At 32.8% G+C, this 16,394-nt stretch overlaps 5 protein-coding genes across 8 annotated transcripts; 3 read left to right on the top strand and 2 right to left on the bottom strand.

The window, feature by feature from the left end:
• Positions 1-1,604: 1,604 nt before the first annotated feature.
• Positions 1,605-4,002, bottom strand: LOC116343040 (H/ACA ribonucleoprotein complex non-core subunit NAF1). Its single transcript, XM_031770921.1, has 3 exons — positions 3,065-4,002; positions 2,739-2,989; positions 1,605-2,649 (listed from the first exon to the last, which is right to left on the bottom strand). Exons 1-3 carry the CDS (start codon positions 3,703-3,705, stop codon positions 1,748-1,750), a joined length of 1,794 nt encoding a protein of 597 aa, XP_031626781.1. The 5' UTR covers positions 3,706-4,002; the 3' UTR covers positions 1,605-1,747.
• Positions 4,003-4,204: 202 nt separating this feature from the next.
• On the top strand, positions 4,205-7,602 carry LOC116343048 (mitochondrial 2-oxoglutarate/malate carrier protein). Of its 4 annotated transcripts, none has more exons than XM_031770950.1 (5): positions 4,205-4,349; positions 5,093-5,209; positions 5,871-6,107; positions 6,179-6,246; positions 6,304-7,602. In XM_031770950.1, exons 2-5 carry the CDS (start codon positions 5,151-5,153, stop codon positions 6,870-6,872), a joined length of 933 nt encoding a protein of 310 aa, XP_031626810.1. In that variant the 5' UTR covers positions 4,205-4,349; positions 5,093-5,150; the 3' UTR covers positions 6,873-7,602. The 4 variants fall into 4 exon arrangements, with proteins under 4 accessions (XP_031626810.1, XP_031626792.1, XP_031626816.1 ...); XM_031770932.1 differs by having other exon boundaries at positions 4,205-4,401; XM_031770956.1 differs by lacking the exon at positions 4,205-4,349 and adding an exon at positions 4,504-4,767.
• An 819-nt stretch (positions 7,603-8,421) lies between these two features.
• LOC116344264 (heterogeneous nuclear ribonucleoprotein R-like) lies at positions 8,422-11,247 on the bottom strand. Its single transcript, XM_031772733.1, has 3 exons — positions 11,078-11,247; positions 9,652-10,788; positions 8,422-9,476 (listed from the first exon to the last, which is right to left on the bottom strand). The coding sequence occupies exons 1-3, from the start codon at positions 11,097-11,099 to the stop codon at positions 8,782-8,784; spliced, it is 1,854 nt and encodes a 617-aa protein (XP_031628593.1). The 5' UTR covers positions 11,100-11,247; the 3' UTR covers positions 8,422-8,781.
• A 953-nt stretch (positions 11,248-12,200) lies between these two features.
• On the top strand, positions 12,201-14,094 carry LOC116348930 (laccase-14-like). The gene is made up of 7 exons (XM_031780156.1): positions 12,201-12,401; positions 12,477-12,603; positions 12,669-12,845; positions 12,910-13,083; positions 13,157-13,378; positions 13,449-13,671; positions 13,735-14,094. The coding sequence occupies exons 1-7, from the start codon at positions 12,201-12,203 to the stop codon at positions 13,850-13,852; spliced, it is 1,242 nt and encodes a 413-aa protein (XP_031636016.1). The 3' UTR covers positions 13,853-14,094.
• Positions 14,095-14,663: 569 nt separating this feature from the next.
• LOC116346802 lies at positions 14,664-16,293 on the top strand. The gene is made up of 6 exons (XM_031777022.1): positions 14,664-14,936; positions 15,009-15,072; positions 15,143-15,414; positions 15,482-15,638; positions 15,710-15,937; positions 16,006-16,293. The coding sequence occupies exons 1-6, from the start codon at positions 14,814-14,816 to the stop codon at positions 16,125-16,127; spliced, it is 966 nt and encodes a 321-aa protein (XP_031632882.1). The 5' UTR covers positions 14,664-14,813; the 3' UTR covers positions 16,128-16,293.
• The last annotated feature ends 101 nt before the right edge of the window (positions 16,294-16,394 follow it).

The raw sequence follows: 16,394 nt of genomic DNA, 5'->3' as shown, positions 1-16,394 counted from the left end.
TTTCTCCAGAAATTTCCAATGCAATTGTTGTTGCAAACAAATATTACTATGCTGATTTGAGAATTCATCAGAGCCTGTTAGCAATAATGACGACCATTGATTTTTTCTTTTTTAATTTTTGGAAATATAAAAACTATATTGAGATTCGGTGACTACATTCATTTGTTCAAAATTCCACAGTTTTCAGAGAAAATATAATACTTCCACATTAATTAGTATGCACATTAGCTCAGTGTCCAAATCTCGCTTTGCATTTCTCATGGTCTTTGCTGTGATCATTCCGACGACTATCTTCGTCGGTTCTTCCATCTCTCAAGATTTGACCGAACCAGGAATTCCATCGTTGAATTTTTCATTTTTATGTATTGATAACAAATAGTTAATTTAAGACATTTAATTATCTCACTGTTAGACAGTTTTTTTAAGACTTTTGATTAACATCAATTCAAACGAAAACAACGCCGCAACAAAAAACCAAATCTATTTTCTGAATTTAAGTTAATTCCAAAGAGTTTGTTAAATAAAAAATAAAAATGTGTAAATCAAGCGTTTTATTAATCAATTTTTTCAAAAATTTAACAAAATACCTTCGAATCTCTACATCTATGTAGTCCGCATCTGTCGATTGATAAAAAAATATTTTTTGGCCATTCGATTATATTTGAATGGTAACGAATATTTGAAAGTACTAAAGAGAACAAATATAAGATTAATGTTAGAACCACTAAATTGGATGAGTGTGAGGCAATTATTAACAGCTATCACTGGTGCATCAAATGTGCTTGAGCACATCACCAAATTATTTAAATCAATTGATAAATAGAAATACAGACACTCACAAGTATAATTTAAGAAAAAAAAAATGATTTAACGATTGTAAAATATGAGGAAGACATAGCGCAAATTTCACTTATTCATAAGGGTTTTAAAATGTACAATACTCTCCCGATAGAATTAAGAGAAGAAATTCAAAAGAGATTTAATATAAACATGAAAATATGGATAAAAAATAATGTACCAATATAAATAAAAAATAAGTAGCAAAGTTGCTAAATAATAAAGAATAACAATAATAGATAGGTTTCATCTTGGTCACATTTCGTACATATAACTCCAAGGAAATGCAATTCTCAGTAAATAATGCAAATGAATTACAAGCGTTTATCCAATTTTGAGTCATTAAATTTTCTGCCGCGCTCAATCCATATAAAATATCACGTGTTATCAATCCAGACCGAATATTTGTAAAGTTAATGACCTGATTTCGATGAAATTACATCACTGAGACAGATTAATATTGCATATCAGTAAAAGTTGCGTTTGTTTATCGAATCGTATGGAATATTTTCGAAAATAAATAGAATTTTGTTTATTTTCTGATTAAAGAATCATCACTTATATGTATGAACTTGACATTGACTTTCAGTTTTACATTTCTGAGAACTGTTACCATCACTTGTTATCCAAATTGAACAGCATCCGTTCATTCAAAATTGTGCATACACTTTTTTTAAGTTTTATTCTATTAGATGGGCCAACGAAAAACAACATTTACAATAGATTTTTTTTTATTTAAACCATAGTACAATAGATTTTATTTGATTAATAAAAATGAATGTGATTTAATAGGCGGAGAAAACATAGAGTAACGGATAAATCTGAAGAGAGAAATTTTTTTTTGTCAAAGCACCAACCAGATAAAGATCACAATAAGTGGATGATTTCTTTTGTCAAAAAGAAGTCGCTTTTATTGTTGATGATGTTGAAATGAGGCCGACGATGATTTTTTTCGATTATATGGTGAATTAAGTTGTGGCGGTTGATGATGCGGTGGTATTGTGTTAATCGGTGGTAACGGAGGAAAAGCGCTTAAATTAAATGGGCTAACATAATTCATTGGATTGGCTTGCATAGCAAATGGATTTGGATAAACATTTGCCGAACCATGTTGTGGTGTATACGGTGGTGGAAATTGCATCATCGATGGATTGCTTGTTGATGCCATTGATGGATGCATTTGGTGCATTTGAGCTGTGTGCCAACTGTAATTTTGATGTTGCATTGATGGTGGCATTCGTTGATGGTAAAAATTACTTGAATCAGTATTTGTAATTGCATAGCCACGATTATCTTTATAAAATCGTGTCGGTTGCTGTTGATCACCACCATTTTGCGGTTGTCGATGATTATATTTTGGTCGTCGTCCTTTATAATTCGAATTTGGTTCGGTTTTAACGGTCACCTTCATTGGCGGATGTTCATTCGATTCGGATGTTCGATTTTTATTACGTTGTCGTTGATTTTGTTGTCGCCGATTTAGACGCTCTTCTTCATCGTCCGAAAATTCATTACAACCATCGGGCGCTTCATTGTCATACTCCCAACTGGCATCACAACCCTTTTCTTTCATCAAATTGGACAACACAATGAAATTTGTGTATTCAGTTTGTGGTGCAACGTAGACTTTTAATCCGGCGGTTATATTCTTCGCCTGAATATCTTGGGTGGTGTTAAAACGAACACAGTAAATTGGTGATGCAACGTTGCCCATTACATCAAATACCTGACCCAATGTTCGATTTCCTTTGTCAAGAAACAGCACGGTATCAATGTCCACCGCAGCAAAGCCGGCCAACGATTCGACTAGCACTGAATTACAAACGGAAAAAATATTACGGTTCAATTATTACGTATTCAATCTAAAAAATAATTTCTATTTTACATGATGATTAACTTACCTAAAGTATCAACAATGCCTGAAATACTTCCTAATTCAACGCAATCCGATTCCGGAACGGTTATGGTTAATTCAGCAATTGGCGGCAAATCATCCATTCCTAATTCACCTTTTGTTTTCACAGGACCCGAAGTATTTGCCTCACATGCATCAAGAAACTCTTGAATATCTTCGTCATTTGTAATATCGATCGTTTGCGTTGCAACACTGCCAATGCACTCAACATCTGAATCATCTAAATCACTTTCGGATCTGATAGACAATGAAATCACGTATATGAAGAAATTGCTGTTCAGAAAGCTGAATTTTTTATTTAAATTTACTTACGTGTCGGTGTCAGCTTCACGATAATTTTCTCGTGACATTACATTGTTTAAAATGCTATTTACAATTGTGTTCAATTCTTTTTCTTCAGCCGCTGGCGTTTCAATAACTTGACTATTGCTGGAACTATCTGTGTCTTCATTGTCTTCACTTTCACTGTCATCATCGCTGCCCGAACTGTCTTCATCTTCATCTGACGATGATGCATACTGATTCAACAGACCCAATGATCCAATTGTGGCTGTGTCTTGCTTTGATTTATTTGCCAACGGTGGAACTGTGTTATCATCCTGTGTTTCCATTGTGCCCTCATTCTCCTGAAGTGTTTCCACGTCTTTTGGATGATTACTTGGAATGGATTCGACTGGTTTCTCTTCGATCATTTCATTTTGTTCAGTTTCAGGCTTTGTTGCCCCCGAAAAAGATTCCATTTCAATGGCTTTCAATGACTCGATTTGCACGGATTGTATTTTATTTGGTTCCAGATTTGTGCATTCTTGTTCTTTGTTCTGAATCTGTTGCTTGTTTTCACTGCCATTATCAACATCATCTATTGTTTTTGTTTCTGTTGATGTTTCAACGGTCGATTCCATGGCGATCTCATCACTCTTTGTATCTGTAGAATTTTCCACTTTTTCAGACATTATTACGATCTTTATTCTCTTGATTTTCTAACAAAATTTTACAGTTTTTTAAAGTAAATATTTAACAAATCCAGATCTCACTTTCTCAGTTTTGTAGTTCGTTTAAAATTCACGTGTTTTTTGATTTATCAACAATGTTAACACAATGTGTGCGTTTGACGTTTCTAATCACCAATACATGCACACACTCTATTTTACAATGCCTTGCTAATGTTTCTCCTCATTTTGAATTTATCTCACCAAACTCATCTTCACCACGATTTGAATTTTGTGAGCGACGCAATTCAAACCAAAAACTTTTGATTAGACGAATTTTTAGAATAAATTTCATATTTGAATGAATTTTGAAAAAAAAAAACAGTCCGAAAATGTGATAGCATTTGTTAGTGATATCAATTTCTATGTTTTCAACATCTCCGTTTTCCCAAATGCTCCATCACTTTACCCCTCTAAATGTCTTGATTTTGAACTTGTCAAAGTCATTTCCACCGACTCAATATGTTCTATTGGTTTTTATCATCAAATGTTATAATTCAAGCAACGTAACATATAAATAAAACGACGATTATTCCAAACGCACATTCCACAAATCACAATTACATTCCATAGACATAATTTAAATTGAGATTTAATGTGAAAAAAAGGTCGACAATTATAGTTTTTCATAAAAAAAATTAGTTTGACAATAATTTATTTGTAAGTTTTTTGAGCATGCAAATTTCTTCAAGTTTTTTTTTCTTCGTTTGTTTGTTGTAGATTTTGTTTGATCTACATCATTTTCCGAGCTTTTCTGTGTGCGCCGAAAAATTATATCAAAATCGCAATTTTTTTTTGTGACATCAGAGAGATGCTATTGAGCTCTCGCCTAAGCACATACAAAAATACTTTCTCTCTTCATATACACACACAATATTAATGATATTAGATTGATAATCATATCACGTTTTGTCAAAAGAAAAGGAGAAAAAAAGAATCACACACAGAACATCTATTGAGAAAATGAGAAAATAAAAGAAAACCGAGAAAAATTGATAGAAGAGCGCGAGAGGCGCAAATACAAACGTAAAGCGGAAAAGAAATGCTGATTTGCGTGGCATTAGATATATTGTTGTTTGTTCTTGAAAAAATGACGACATTGAAATCATTTAGTCGAACACGAACTGTCGACGAGACTGACTCTGATTTTAATTCCATTTGTAAAATTTTCGAAGTCCAAATCTTGACGTCGACGTTTCAATTTGCAAATATAATTCCATAAGATTTCCATTAATTTGTACGGATGACTAAGCCTTGAATAATAATGAATTCTATTTTCAAATAATAATTGTGTATTTTCGATTTAAAAAAAAATGAAATGAATTTTGTTATCATTATTTCTAAATTGCAGATTAATTGATGCCAATTCAGTAAATCCAAGGAAAATCGAAACATTAAATCAGAACAAAATGGGAAGTGAGCAAAAGAAACCGGCATATATCAAGTACTTGTTTGGAGGTTTATCAGGGTACGTATTTATTCTAATTGTTATTTCAAAATCGCATTGGTAAAATACATGGCGCGAAATCTTAATTTCATAATGGAATTTTACACACATTTCGGTGACACATCAATGGAAATTGTGGACGAAAACAAAAATATGTTAAAATATAAGAAAAAAAAAAAACAATGATAATGTTAAGTCGCCCCCAGGCAACTGGCCCAAAAGACCTTAGATTATTATCAAATTGTGTTTCGAGTTTGAATGACGTCAGATCACGAGTGAATGAACAACACAGATTGTTTATTTCACTACCGAAAATATTTCAATTTGTAAACACTTGTTTGCTGAAATCACCGACTGACGACAGCATTTCGTTGCACATTGTGTTACATGTGTGAATTAAATATCACACGACACATATGTGTAACAGTGCTACAGTTGAAATCAGATGCTTGTGGACAAATCTAATGTAAACAAATGAATCTATAATTAGAATGCATTATCTCGTTTATTTAGCGTGTACGCGTGCATCCAGATTTGATATTTTTGGCCAGTTTTCAATGATTAGCATTAATTATTTTCGTAAACTTTTGATCGAATCGAATGTTCTCACTAAAATCGATAAAAAGACGAATTACGATTCCACATCAATATTACTAAACATTAAATTTGTATGATCAACTAGGATTGGTGCAACAACGTTCGTGCAACCATTGGATTTGGTAAAAAATCGTATGCAATTGTCGGGTGCGGGCGGCGGTAAGAAAGAATACAAAAATACATTCGATGCATTGAGCAAAATATTGAAAGCCGAAGGTGTAACTGGAATTTATAAGGGGCTCGGTGCTGGTTTCTTGCGACAAGCAACGTACACGACAACTCGTCTGGGCGTATACACCGGTCTCAATGATTCATATAAAATGTAAGTTCGTCAAAACCAAAATAAATCGAAAAATGTGGTTTGCTAATCGTTTCCATTTCAATTGTATACAGTAAATTTGATGGACCACCAAATCTATTAGCTTCAATGTTAATGGGAGTTATCGCTGGCGCTTCAGGAGGTAAATTGAAAACATCGTTATATCGATATGTAAATAGTAATAGTATTTTTCTTATAGCATTCGTTGGAACACCAGCCGAGGTAGCGTTGATTCGTATGACGGCCGATGGACGTTTGCCATTGAATGAACGCCGAAATTATACGAGTGTGTTCAATGCATTGGCACGAATTACACGCGAAGAGGGTGTACTGACATTATGGCGTGGTTGTATACCAACGATGGGCCGTGCAATGGTGGTGAATGCTGCTCAATTAGCATCGTACAGTCAAGCTAAACAATATTTGGTTCGTAGTGGATACTTTACAGAAGGCATTAAATTACATTTCGTGGCCAGCATGATGTCCGGTTTCATTACAACGGTTGCATCAATGCCGGTTGACATTGCAAAAACTCGTCTTCAAAATATGAAAGTGTCGGCCGATGGTAAAGCTGAATACCGTGGAACGGTGGATGTATTGAGTCGCGTTGTTCGCCAAGAAGGTTTATTCGCGCTATGGAAAGGTTTTACGCCATATTTCTGTCGCTTGGGACCGCACACCGTACTCACATTCATATTCCTTGAGCAAATGAACAGCGCGTACAATAAATTCGTGCTTGGTGGCTCAGGGGGTAGCTCGGGATTGTAAATAAATATCAAAACCACCGACATTTCTTTTGAAACCATAGTCCACGCCTCATTTAATATATATGTAGAGAAATTGAATCTGTTTTTTATTTATATATTTTTTTGCTTTGTTTATTTACACCAGATCAAAATTCGCAATACAGTTTTATTCGCCTAGTTTAAAAAACCGAATATTTTTGTTGCTCATCATTGCATGCATTTGATACGAAGAAAAATATCACGAAAATCATGTTATTTATGTTATTTGATGAAAATTTGAAATTTTCGAAAGAATTGAAAGAAACAACCAGAAATTATATTATTCGATTAAATGGAGAAATTTTAATTGACAACAACAAAAATGTTAAACTTGTTAGAAAATCTAAACTATTCATGATTTATTATTATTATTATTATTCAATTAGTCTTGAATTGTTCAATTACCTAAAAATATTCACATTTAACAATAACAAATATGATAAATATGTAGTCAAGTCAAATCAATTTATTAGAGTAAAAAATTTGCTTAAAATTTACTGCACAAATTTAAAAAAAGATACTGTATTATCTAAACTTGCTACAAGTATATAGATTGTGTTCAAACTAACTTGTTTGAAGGAAAAAAGACACACATTTAGATGTTGTTTTTGTCAGAGCAGTAAAGGTCAACATAACCGGTATATACTGACTCGGAAAATTGTGACGTATTATATGACGCACACGACAATAAAAAAAATGAATTAAACTAAAAATGAGTTTTTTTTTGTTATTTTAATGAAGTTGTGAAGAAGGAGTAATTCTTTCAAAGAGTTTGTTAGTCTTGCGAGTAAAAAAATTGATTGAGAAAAATAGAAATAGAATTCAAAATATTTTTGTTTTGTTCTATCTCCGCCAACAATTTACGAAAAGGAAATTCCGATGCCAAAAGTACACCTACAAATTTTATTTAGAAATAAATGTTTATTTTATGGTGAAATTTAATAGAAAAATTTGAACAAATCCAACATGGAAATTGATTTGAAAAAAATTGATGCACAAGAAATTACAGTAATTAATCATATATTTTTCACGATTTCGTTCTTTATTCATCTTTTTCTGTCAAAAAACATTCCTTGGATCTTCTTAAATTTTATCGTGACCAACTCATTACATTTTTCGGCGTCTATTTGCTTGCATAAATATTGTAGAAATGATTTTTAATGAAAGTTATTATTCCCAAAATCGGTCATTTGAGAAGAACAAGTCATTATTTCGAAATTATTTTAGAAAAAAAGACGCCATTTGCTACAGAAACTAAAAAATCCAGACAAAATCTAAAAAAAATTCCATCATACATACCAAATGCATTTGTACTTCAGTAATGACGCATATTGTAGTGATACAATTTTTGTATTGAAATAAAAAAAAACAATATTTGTTAATTTTATAAAAATATCTCATTTATTCCATTCGAAAAAAATCGGTTTGTTTTGATTGATAAATTACATAATCATTTGTTTATATTCCAAGTCTTTTCAAATGGCTTTTAAAAAAATCTAACAATAATTTAAATTGTATTAAAAATGAGCTAACAAATTATTTTTTGCATCTCTTTGTGATTGAGCACCTTTTTTTTCTTTGAAAAAAATAAATGTTTGAACAAAAATATCATATTATAATGTTGAAGTAGAAATCTCTAACATTTCAATTTCCATTCCAGTGAAAATAGAATTTGGATATGCAAGTCATAGATTTGACTTCGATATTTTACATTTTAGTTTTTTCAAAATATTTTTTTTTTTGATTACCTGCAATCAGGTGTAATTTGTGTTTATTTAATTGATGATCGTATTAAAATGAGTAAAAAGAGAAAACAATGAAATTGTTCAAATGAGCAAAAATGCCATCAGATTGATCAAAATCATCATCAAATAGCTGGAGCGCAAGTGAATTTAATTGACCAATGTTTCGGCCGAAGTCTGATCCATGGCTGGCATCGAAATGTTTGTTGTTGTTGTTGTTGTTGTATGCTCAACGGCTGTATCAGCTGTTGCGTTACCTTTTTTGGTCACTGGTTGTTGTTCTTGGCTCATATATTCTTGGCGCATACTGAATTTTTTCGATGTTCTATAAGATGGTCGATATCGTTTGTATTGATTGTTTCGGCGACCATTTTGCGGTGCATGACGATACGAGAACGATGAATTGCGTGGACGGCTAGTTTTCATCATTTTTGGCATGGCCAATGATATTTCAACCTTTTCACAGCCAAGTTTCGTTTTATCAACACCATTCATTGCATCGGTTGCTGCTTGATGTTCGCTGAACAATACAAATGCATAGTCCTTGATCTTTGTTACCTTTTCAATCGTTCCAAATGAACTTAATGTCTCGTTGATAACTTCATCAGTCGTCTCTTTTGGCAAATAATTGATAAAGATTGTTTTTGATTCGTTAAGATCGTTTTCGTCGGGTTGTTTGCGACGTTGTGCCCAATCGACGAACAATTGACGTCCCCAAACATTGCCTTTGTTCAACAATCGTTTTGCATTCAATGCGGCCGTATGACAATCATATTCAAGGAAACAAAAACCGCAATTTTTTGTATCTTCATACATTGAGCTCTTGACAAATGTCTTAACCAAACCTAAATTATGGGGAAAAAAGGTAAAAAACAAATTAAACGAAGAAAAACACAGAAAAAATTACGCATATAATTTCAATAAAAATAGTATTGAAGACACAGATGTGATTGATCATGACAAAAAAAAAATCAATAAGACATTTAAAAGAAAAGAGAAAAAGAGAAAAATAAAACTAACCTTTAGTTCGGTTGCTAATTTTTTCATGAATTTGTTCACGAGTCAATCCACGATGAATGTTGCCAACGAATAGGCTCAAATTTGGTTGGCTCAAGCGAATCGATAAATGTTTACCCGGTACGATTTCGTAGTCGTTGAGCTTTTCGGTGGCTTCTTGGGCCGATTCGTGGCTTGTATACCGAACAAATGCAAAACCAGCATTTCGTTTTGGATTACGGAATGACATCATCAACCGTAATTCCCAGATTTTACCGTAACGTTCAAACAATGGTATCAATTCACCTTCACGCACATTTATCGGAATATTTGTGCAGAAAATTTCGCATTCATCGCTTGGTGCTGGAACATTACGACCACGTGTCACAAGTAAAAAGTATCGACGTTGGCGTTGCGATACGCTGACGGTGTACTTGTCCAAATCCGAATAATCAACATCCTTTTTCTGTGAACGTGTTCGATTTTTGCGTTTTTTATTCAACGACTTTTTTCGCGGTGATTTCTTTGATGAATCGCTTCTCGGACTTTCGCTTTGATCGTTTTGTTGTTGTTGTTGTTGTTCTTGCTTCATAGCTTCATTTGTACCGGTAACGGTATTTTCTTTTTGTTGTTCGCTATCGCTGCGTTCTTCACTTAAAACCGTATCGGCACTCGTTTTCGGTTTTTCGTCAACATTTTCTGTTATTGACGATGCAGATTCTAATGATTTTGGTGAAGATGTTCCGGATTCTATTGAATCGGTGCCAGTTGTATACGATGATGGTTCCGATGGTTCCGTTGTTTCAGATTTATCGTCACTTGAGTCTGATGCATTTTCAACCTTCGAATCACCTTCATTCGATTGATTTGTTGCTCCGTTACTCATTGTACCATTTTCACTTTCAGCATCCGTTTCAGCTTCAGTTTTGTTTTCGTTATCGGTGTCATCGTCGGCGTTGGCTTCACTGGTTTTGCTTTCAATACTTTTTTCGCTTATGTCGTTACCACCATCCTCGATTTCATTCGATTTTTCTGATTCGAATTTTTTTACGATTTCGGAGGGTTTTACGGACTCGTTGTTGTTCATTTCAAGTTCAGCATCTTTGGCAATGACATCCATGTCAACCTTGATGCCGTTCAATTGAAGAACAACACTTTGTTCTGTGCACGTACAAGAAAAAAGAACGAAAAAAAGAATAATCCCGTTAAAATGTGTGTGCAAGCAACTCAAACTACAATTTATATTCAATGTGTTTAAAAAGAATGCTCTTTTTAGTACAAGAGATTGCGATAGAAATAGATATACAAATTTTAATTGCGATGCCGAAAACGAACGGTATTTTTTTTATAAAATTGAAAAAAATGGCGCAAAATAGACGAATATTTCATCCGAAAACTAACATCTGCGACAAAACACAAAATCTCTTGAAATAAATACGATAAAACTCACCTGTTGATTCGATATTTTCCATTATTTTTGCGCGTTTTTTTGTTTTGTTCGAATGGCTACCAAAATGGTTTCCAAAATTTAATGAAATTGCGCAGTTCTTTTCTTTAATGCTTATTGAACAGTTGCAGTTTTAAACCGCTTCGTTTGTTGGATAAAATGAGAATGGTTGTTGAATGCCGTATTCGGTGATGAGATGACGATCGGCTTGTGCACTTGTACAAATACAAAGACAAAAAATTTCACCCGTTCGATTGATTCGTACACTTTGGTAACACATCGGGGCAAAATGAATTCTTGGTTTCATCATTCAACTCTTTCTCGCTCTTGGCAAACGTTTAATCAATGCGTTGACTGGAATAGATACACAGCATAGCGCATCAATTGACCAAGTGGTTACACAGATTATCGACTGTGATAGTGTGTTGTTGATACGTTTACCGTGTGCATTGGCTAACGAAATGTGCCGACAAGCATAGCATTACATTTTGGGCTCTCTTTCATCATATTTCAATCGCATTGTTTGACCAAAGTCATTCGATTCCAGGAATTTCGTTTATGTTTCGTATTAGAACAAAGAACGCGCCCCAAATTGGTGCCGCAAAAACTATAATATTATACTTTTGATGAACTGTTCGTTGAAAAGCAAAGCTGTGAGGAAAAAAATTAACCGCAACATCATCAAAAAATGAGAACATATGAGAATGGACAATATAAATGAGAAACATGAATTCTATGAAAATGTGGTTTTTTTATTTTTACTTCATTTTCTTTGTTTCAAAATTCAAATGTATTTAAATAAGGGAAATAGAAAATCATATCGATTCATTGAAACCTTCCACGCGCATCAATCAGAGCACATGCATTTGCTTATAATTGACTTTTGTTTAGTGAAAACTGATCAGATGGTATTCGAAAAAAAAAAGAATTGAATTTTTGTGTCCGGCTTTTGAAAAACTTCGTTTGCAAAGGAAAATTTAATAGAATTCATCAATGCGTTTAATTGCTTTTATTCCTTAGTAGTTTTATTATAAACGAAAAGACGAATTCAATTAAATTTTTCTGTGTATGTGATAATTTTGATGAAGATCAACATTTAATTATTTTAACCAATTGGACAAACCACATGGCATCGGAATTTTTTCCAGGTATCTATCTTAAGATTACAGTACATGATATTCTGATAAATGGCCACGGTTGTAATCCAAAACAAAATACTACGAATTGCGATGTGATACCATTATCAACATATTATATGCAATACAATAAATCATATCGATTCCGTTTGATTAATAGTCAAACATATGGATGTCCGCTTGAGTTTACAGTGAGTCATCTTTCATTTGAAAATCATATTTTTTCTATATGGGATTTTACATGCAAATGTAATTTTAAGATTTAGGGACATAACCTAACTGTTATAGCGACCGATGGATATCCAGTTAAACCGGTAACGTTTGATGCATTTCTTATGCTGTCCGGAGAGAGATACGATGTTGTGGTTCATGCAAACAACGACAGAAACAAAAGTACAATACAAAATGTATTATCAAAATTATTATAAACGTTTTCACCTGGTAACTCAATTTTGCAGAAGAGGCATATATACGTGTTCGAGCTCTCAATAAATGTGCATTGAATAAACTGCAAGTGTTTGGCAGAATAATATTTGTTGAAGATCAATTGAAAGTTGAGAAATTCATCTCACATGTTCGACCTTATACGGATCAACTCGACTACCATGTACCTTTCAAACAAAACGCTGTTGTAAGTCATAATCATTGATTTCTTAATTTTTATCAATATTTATATTATTATTCGTTTTTATCAAGTAGTGAACCATCCCACGCTCAATTGTCGGATTGGAAATCATTTATGTGTAGCTGACTTGAAACAAAAAGGTGTTCGCGGTCCAAGTGGAGGCAATATGAGAGAAGTGCGGCCAAACCGAGAAATACCAATAAGATTCTTCCCTAAGAGGCTAAAATTCCAGCCAAGTCATTTTCATGGTAATTTTCTGAAAAGATCATTCTTCTTAAACAATTTAACCCAATCAACGTCTTCTTTTTTTGCGTGATGAAGCTACTGATATGGTTGTAAATAGGGCTGCGGCCAACGACATGAATAAAATTATAATGACAGGAACGCCAGTTCCTGGATTAACTCAAGATGATTCATTTGTACCATATTGTAATGAATCAACTTTGGCAAATGAAACGGCAATTGAAGGAATGCATTTTTGTCCGCATTTAATTCAGCTGAAACTCGGTGAAGTCGTTGACTTTTTACTATCTGATGTTACATGTAAGTTCTAACTCTCAAATCTCTGTACCGAATATTCACATATTTACATGTATATTGTTAAATCGAATAGATGAACTTGAAGACATCCATTCATTCCATTTTCATGGGTATGGATTTCAAATAATAGATATGGGAAAACTTGAGCAATATAAAACAAACACAACACCTTACTACAATGACACTCATCCCCCAACTGTTAAGGATACAATTGGTGTTCCTATAGGCGGCTTTGTTCGAATTCGATTCCGAGCTTCAAATCCAGGATATTGGATGTTCCACTGCCATTTCGAAATGTAATTTCCTTACAATGAAACTCAACATTAAATAATTCGATTTTCATTTTATTTTTATGTCAGACATATGTACATCGGCATGAGATTAATTGTACGAGTCGGAGATAAATCTCAAATGAGATCAGCACCGGTCGGGTTTCCAAGTTGCAGTGACTATCTTCCACCAGTTATCGGAATGTGATTTTTCACTCCTCAATTGTGTGTTACAATTTTTTTAGTGAAACATGATTTTGCTCATTTTGACGTTTAAAACCAAGAAAATTGTGTGTGCCACTTTAAAAAAAAAACTTTTATTCGGATACACTTATGCTTGTACGATTTCATTGAAGAATGCTCCGCGTCCAATTACACACAAAATACAAATCGATTACATTTTTACTTATAATCATCATTCTAAATAAAGATGGAAATTAACATACGGTTTTCTTACGACAAACCAAAATAATCAACATCTTAAGTGAAATGACAACAATCAGAATTAACTCAAATTGCATACAGTTTTCAACTCATATGTTTGTAGCGTATAATAAAGTAAATGAAGCAATGTGAAAACACTGTATTTTTCAATTACAATTCATTACAATTCATTGCACTTTGAAGTTTCGAAAAACAAAACAGCAAACAATAGGAAAACAATAAAATCAAATCTTTTAATGAGATTCATGGAAAATTTTAATCAAATTTTTGTAAGTTTTCTATTTATTATTTCGAGCTTCAATCATTGAGAAAACTATTATAATTGCATTTGCTGAAAATATTTAGAGTTTGTTTTTAACTAAAGAAGCTGTAAAATAGCCATTCTTCAACGTTTTGACTCAATTTTATTTTTCAAGTTGATTTAAAAAAAATTGATTTTTTTTCATATGCATACAATGACATCTTGTGGAAATCATACAAATCCGGCATACTGTTTTAAAAGGGATACAAACAATAGGTGCAATAATGCTGCACAGCTGTTGCAAATCCCTAATCGCACTCTCACATTAGTTTCATAAGAAATGTAAGTGTATGTGTGTGAACAATGTTGACGTTGTTAGTATATTCTCCGTTTCATCGTACACCTGGAACGTTTAGTTTCATTTCAGACAGTGAATGATCTACAACCGTCAAAACTCTGAATAGTGTTTAGTAATCGGTCAAAAATGAAAACATCTGATAAAGCAAGTGTTAAAAATATAATTCGAGGAATTTCCAATCGATTATGTGTTTTACTTGTTCATTTACTTGTAATCGGCGTTGCTTCAATTTTTTATTGCTATGGAATGGTATGTTAAAATTTCTTTTTTTTTGTCGTTTATAAAATCAACCGAAACCCAATTGTTTTCATTCAAATGTAGGAAAGTGATGCTTACTTCCAAAGTTCATTTGCAGTACAGTGGTTCTTCTTAATGATTGCAACAGGTATTGAACGAAAAACAATTAGTACAAGACCGTTTTCTTTTCAAATTCCAAATACCATTTTCTCATACAGCATCTGTGCCGGTATTGAAGTACATTTTCTGTGTGAAATTCACTTGCCGTTGGACGAAAATATGTTGGGAACTTGTAATGTTCTTGCTCTCCGAAACAGTCATTTGTTTATCATTTGTAATGCTAAAGGATAAAATGGTCAGCCATGGATTGGATCTCAACTCACATTCAATGGATGCTAAAATTTATCAAGCAGTTCTATACAGTACTATAATCAGTGTAATAACAACCACACTATCTCACTTGACCGTAATTTATCATTTGGTGGATGATGTAAGTATTAGAAAGTATCTGGATCGCATAAAGATATAACATTAAATTCAAACATTTTGATTTACAGACCAAAGACATAAATCCTTTCATATTTTGTATGAGATTTTCTTCACATTTTCTCATGATCACAGTCAATTTCGTATACACGATGATTTTTGCATTAAGTCCGATTGAATTTAATCAACAGGTCACCTTATATCTATTATTGATTTTGCCGCCGATTTGTAAGTTGACGTGGAATGATTAGATCCCAACCGTATATAAATTAATATTTGGCCGCCTTATTTATTTATAGTGTGCATATTCATGTATGATATACTTCAATTAATATGGGATAGACTAACCAAAAATCCACTCAGATGTATACCGCGTTTATATACGCTTTTCGTGTATATTGTGTTAGTATACAGTCTCATCATAATAACCATTCTTTATAAAAAACAATCGGACGATTATTTGAAGGTGAACAAAGATTTTACCTCGTTCATATTCATAGCGAGCTTTACGCTGACCTTCTCAATTGGTAATAACAAGTGTGCATTTTATGAATTAATCAAAATATTAACAAATTTAATTTCATTTTCAATACAGGACGTTATCACATATTGACCACAAAACTTGGTCTTCTTACGTTCAGCGAATTGATTTTCAAGTGGAACAAAGAAGTGGTTTGCTCACGTAAGCAAAAATACGAAATGGAAAGTACTATATAGAGTTTTGCTACAATGGAAGAAGTTCTTACTAAGAACAATTGGATGTCTACGTAGATTGGATCACCAAAATAACTTATTTAACTCGAATAACATTTTTATCTCTTATTCATAAAAAATGCAAAAGAAATAAAATTGAGGGAGATACAGAAAAGAATAGAATTAAAATTTTGATTTAATAATAAAAAACAATGCTGAGAATAAAATAAAAACATCATTATTTTAAGCTTGAAAATCAGACTTTTAATATCAATAAACCTTGAATAGATT

Source organism: Contarinia nasturtii, unplaced genomic scaffold, assembly GCF_009176525.2.
Source record: "Contarinia nasturtii isolate CC-2019 unplaced genomic scaffold, AAFC_CNas_1.1 Cnas_scaffold_129, whole genome shotgun sequence".
Classification (NCBI taxonomy): Eukaryota; Metazoa; Arthropoda; class Insecta; order Diptera; family Cecidomyiidae; genus Contarinia; species Contarinia nasturtii.
This window is presented reverse-complemented; position numbering and strand designations above follow the sequence as displayed.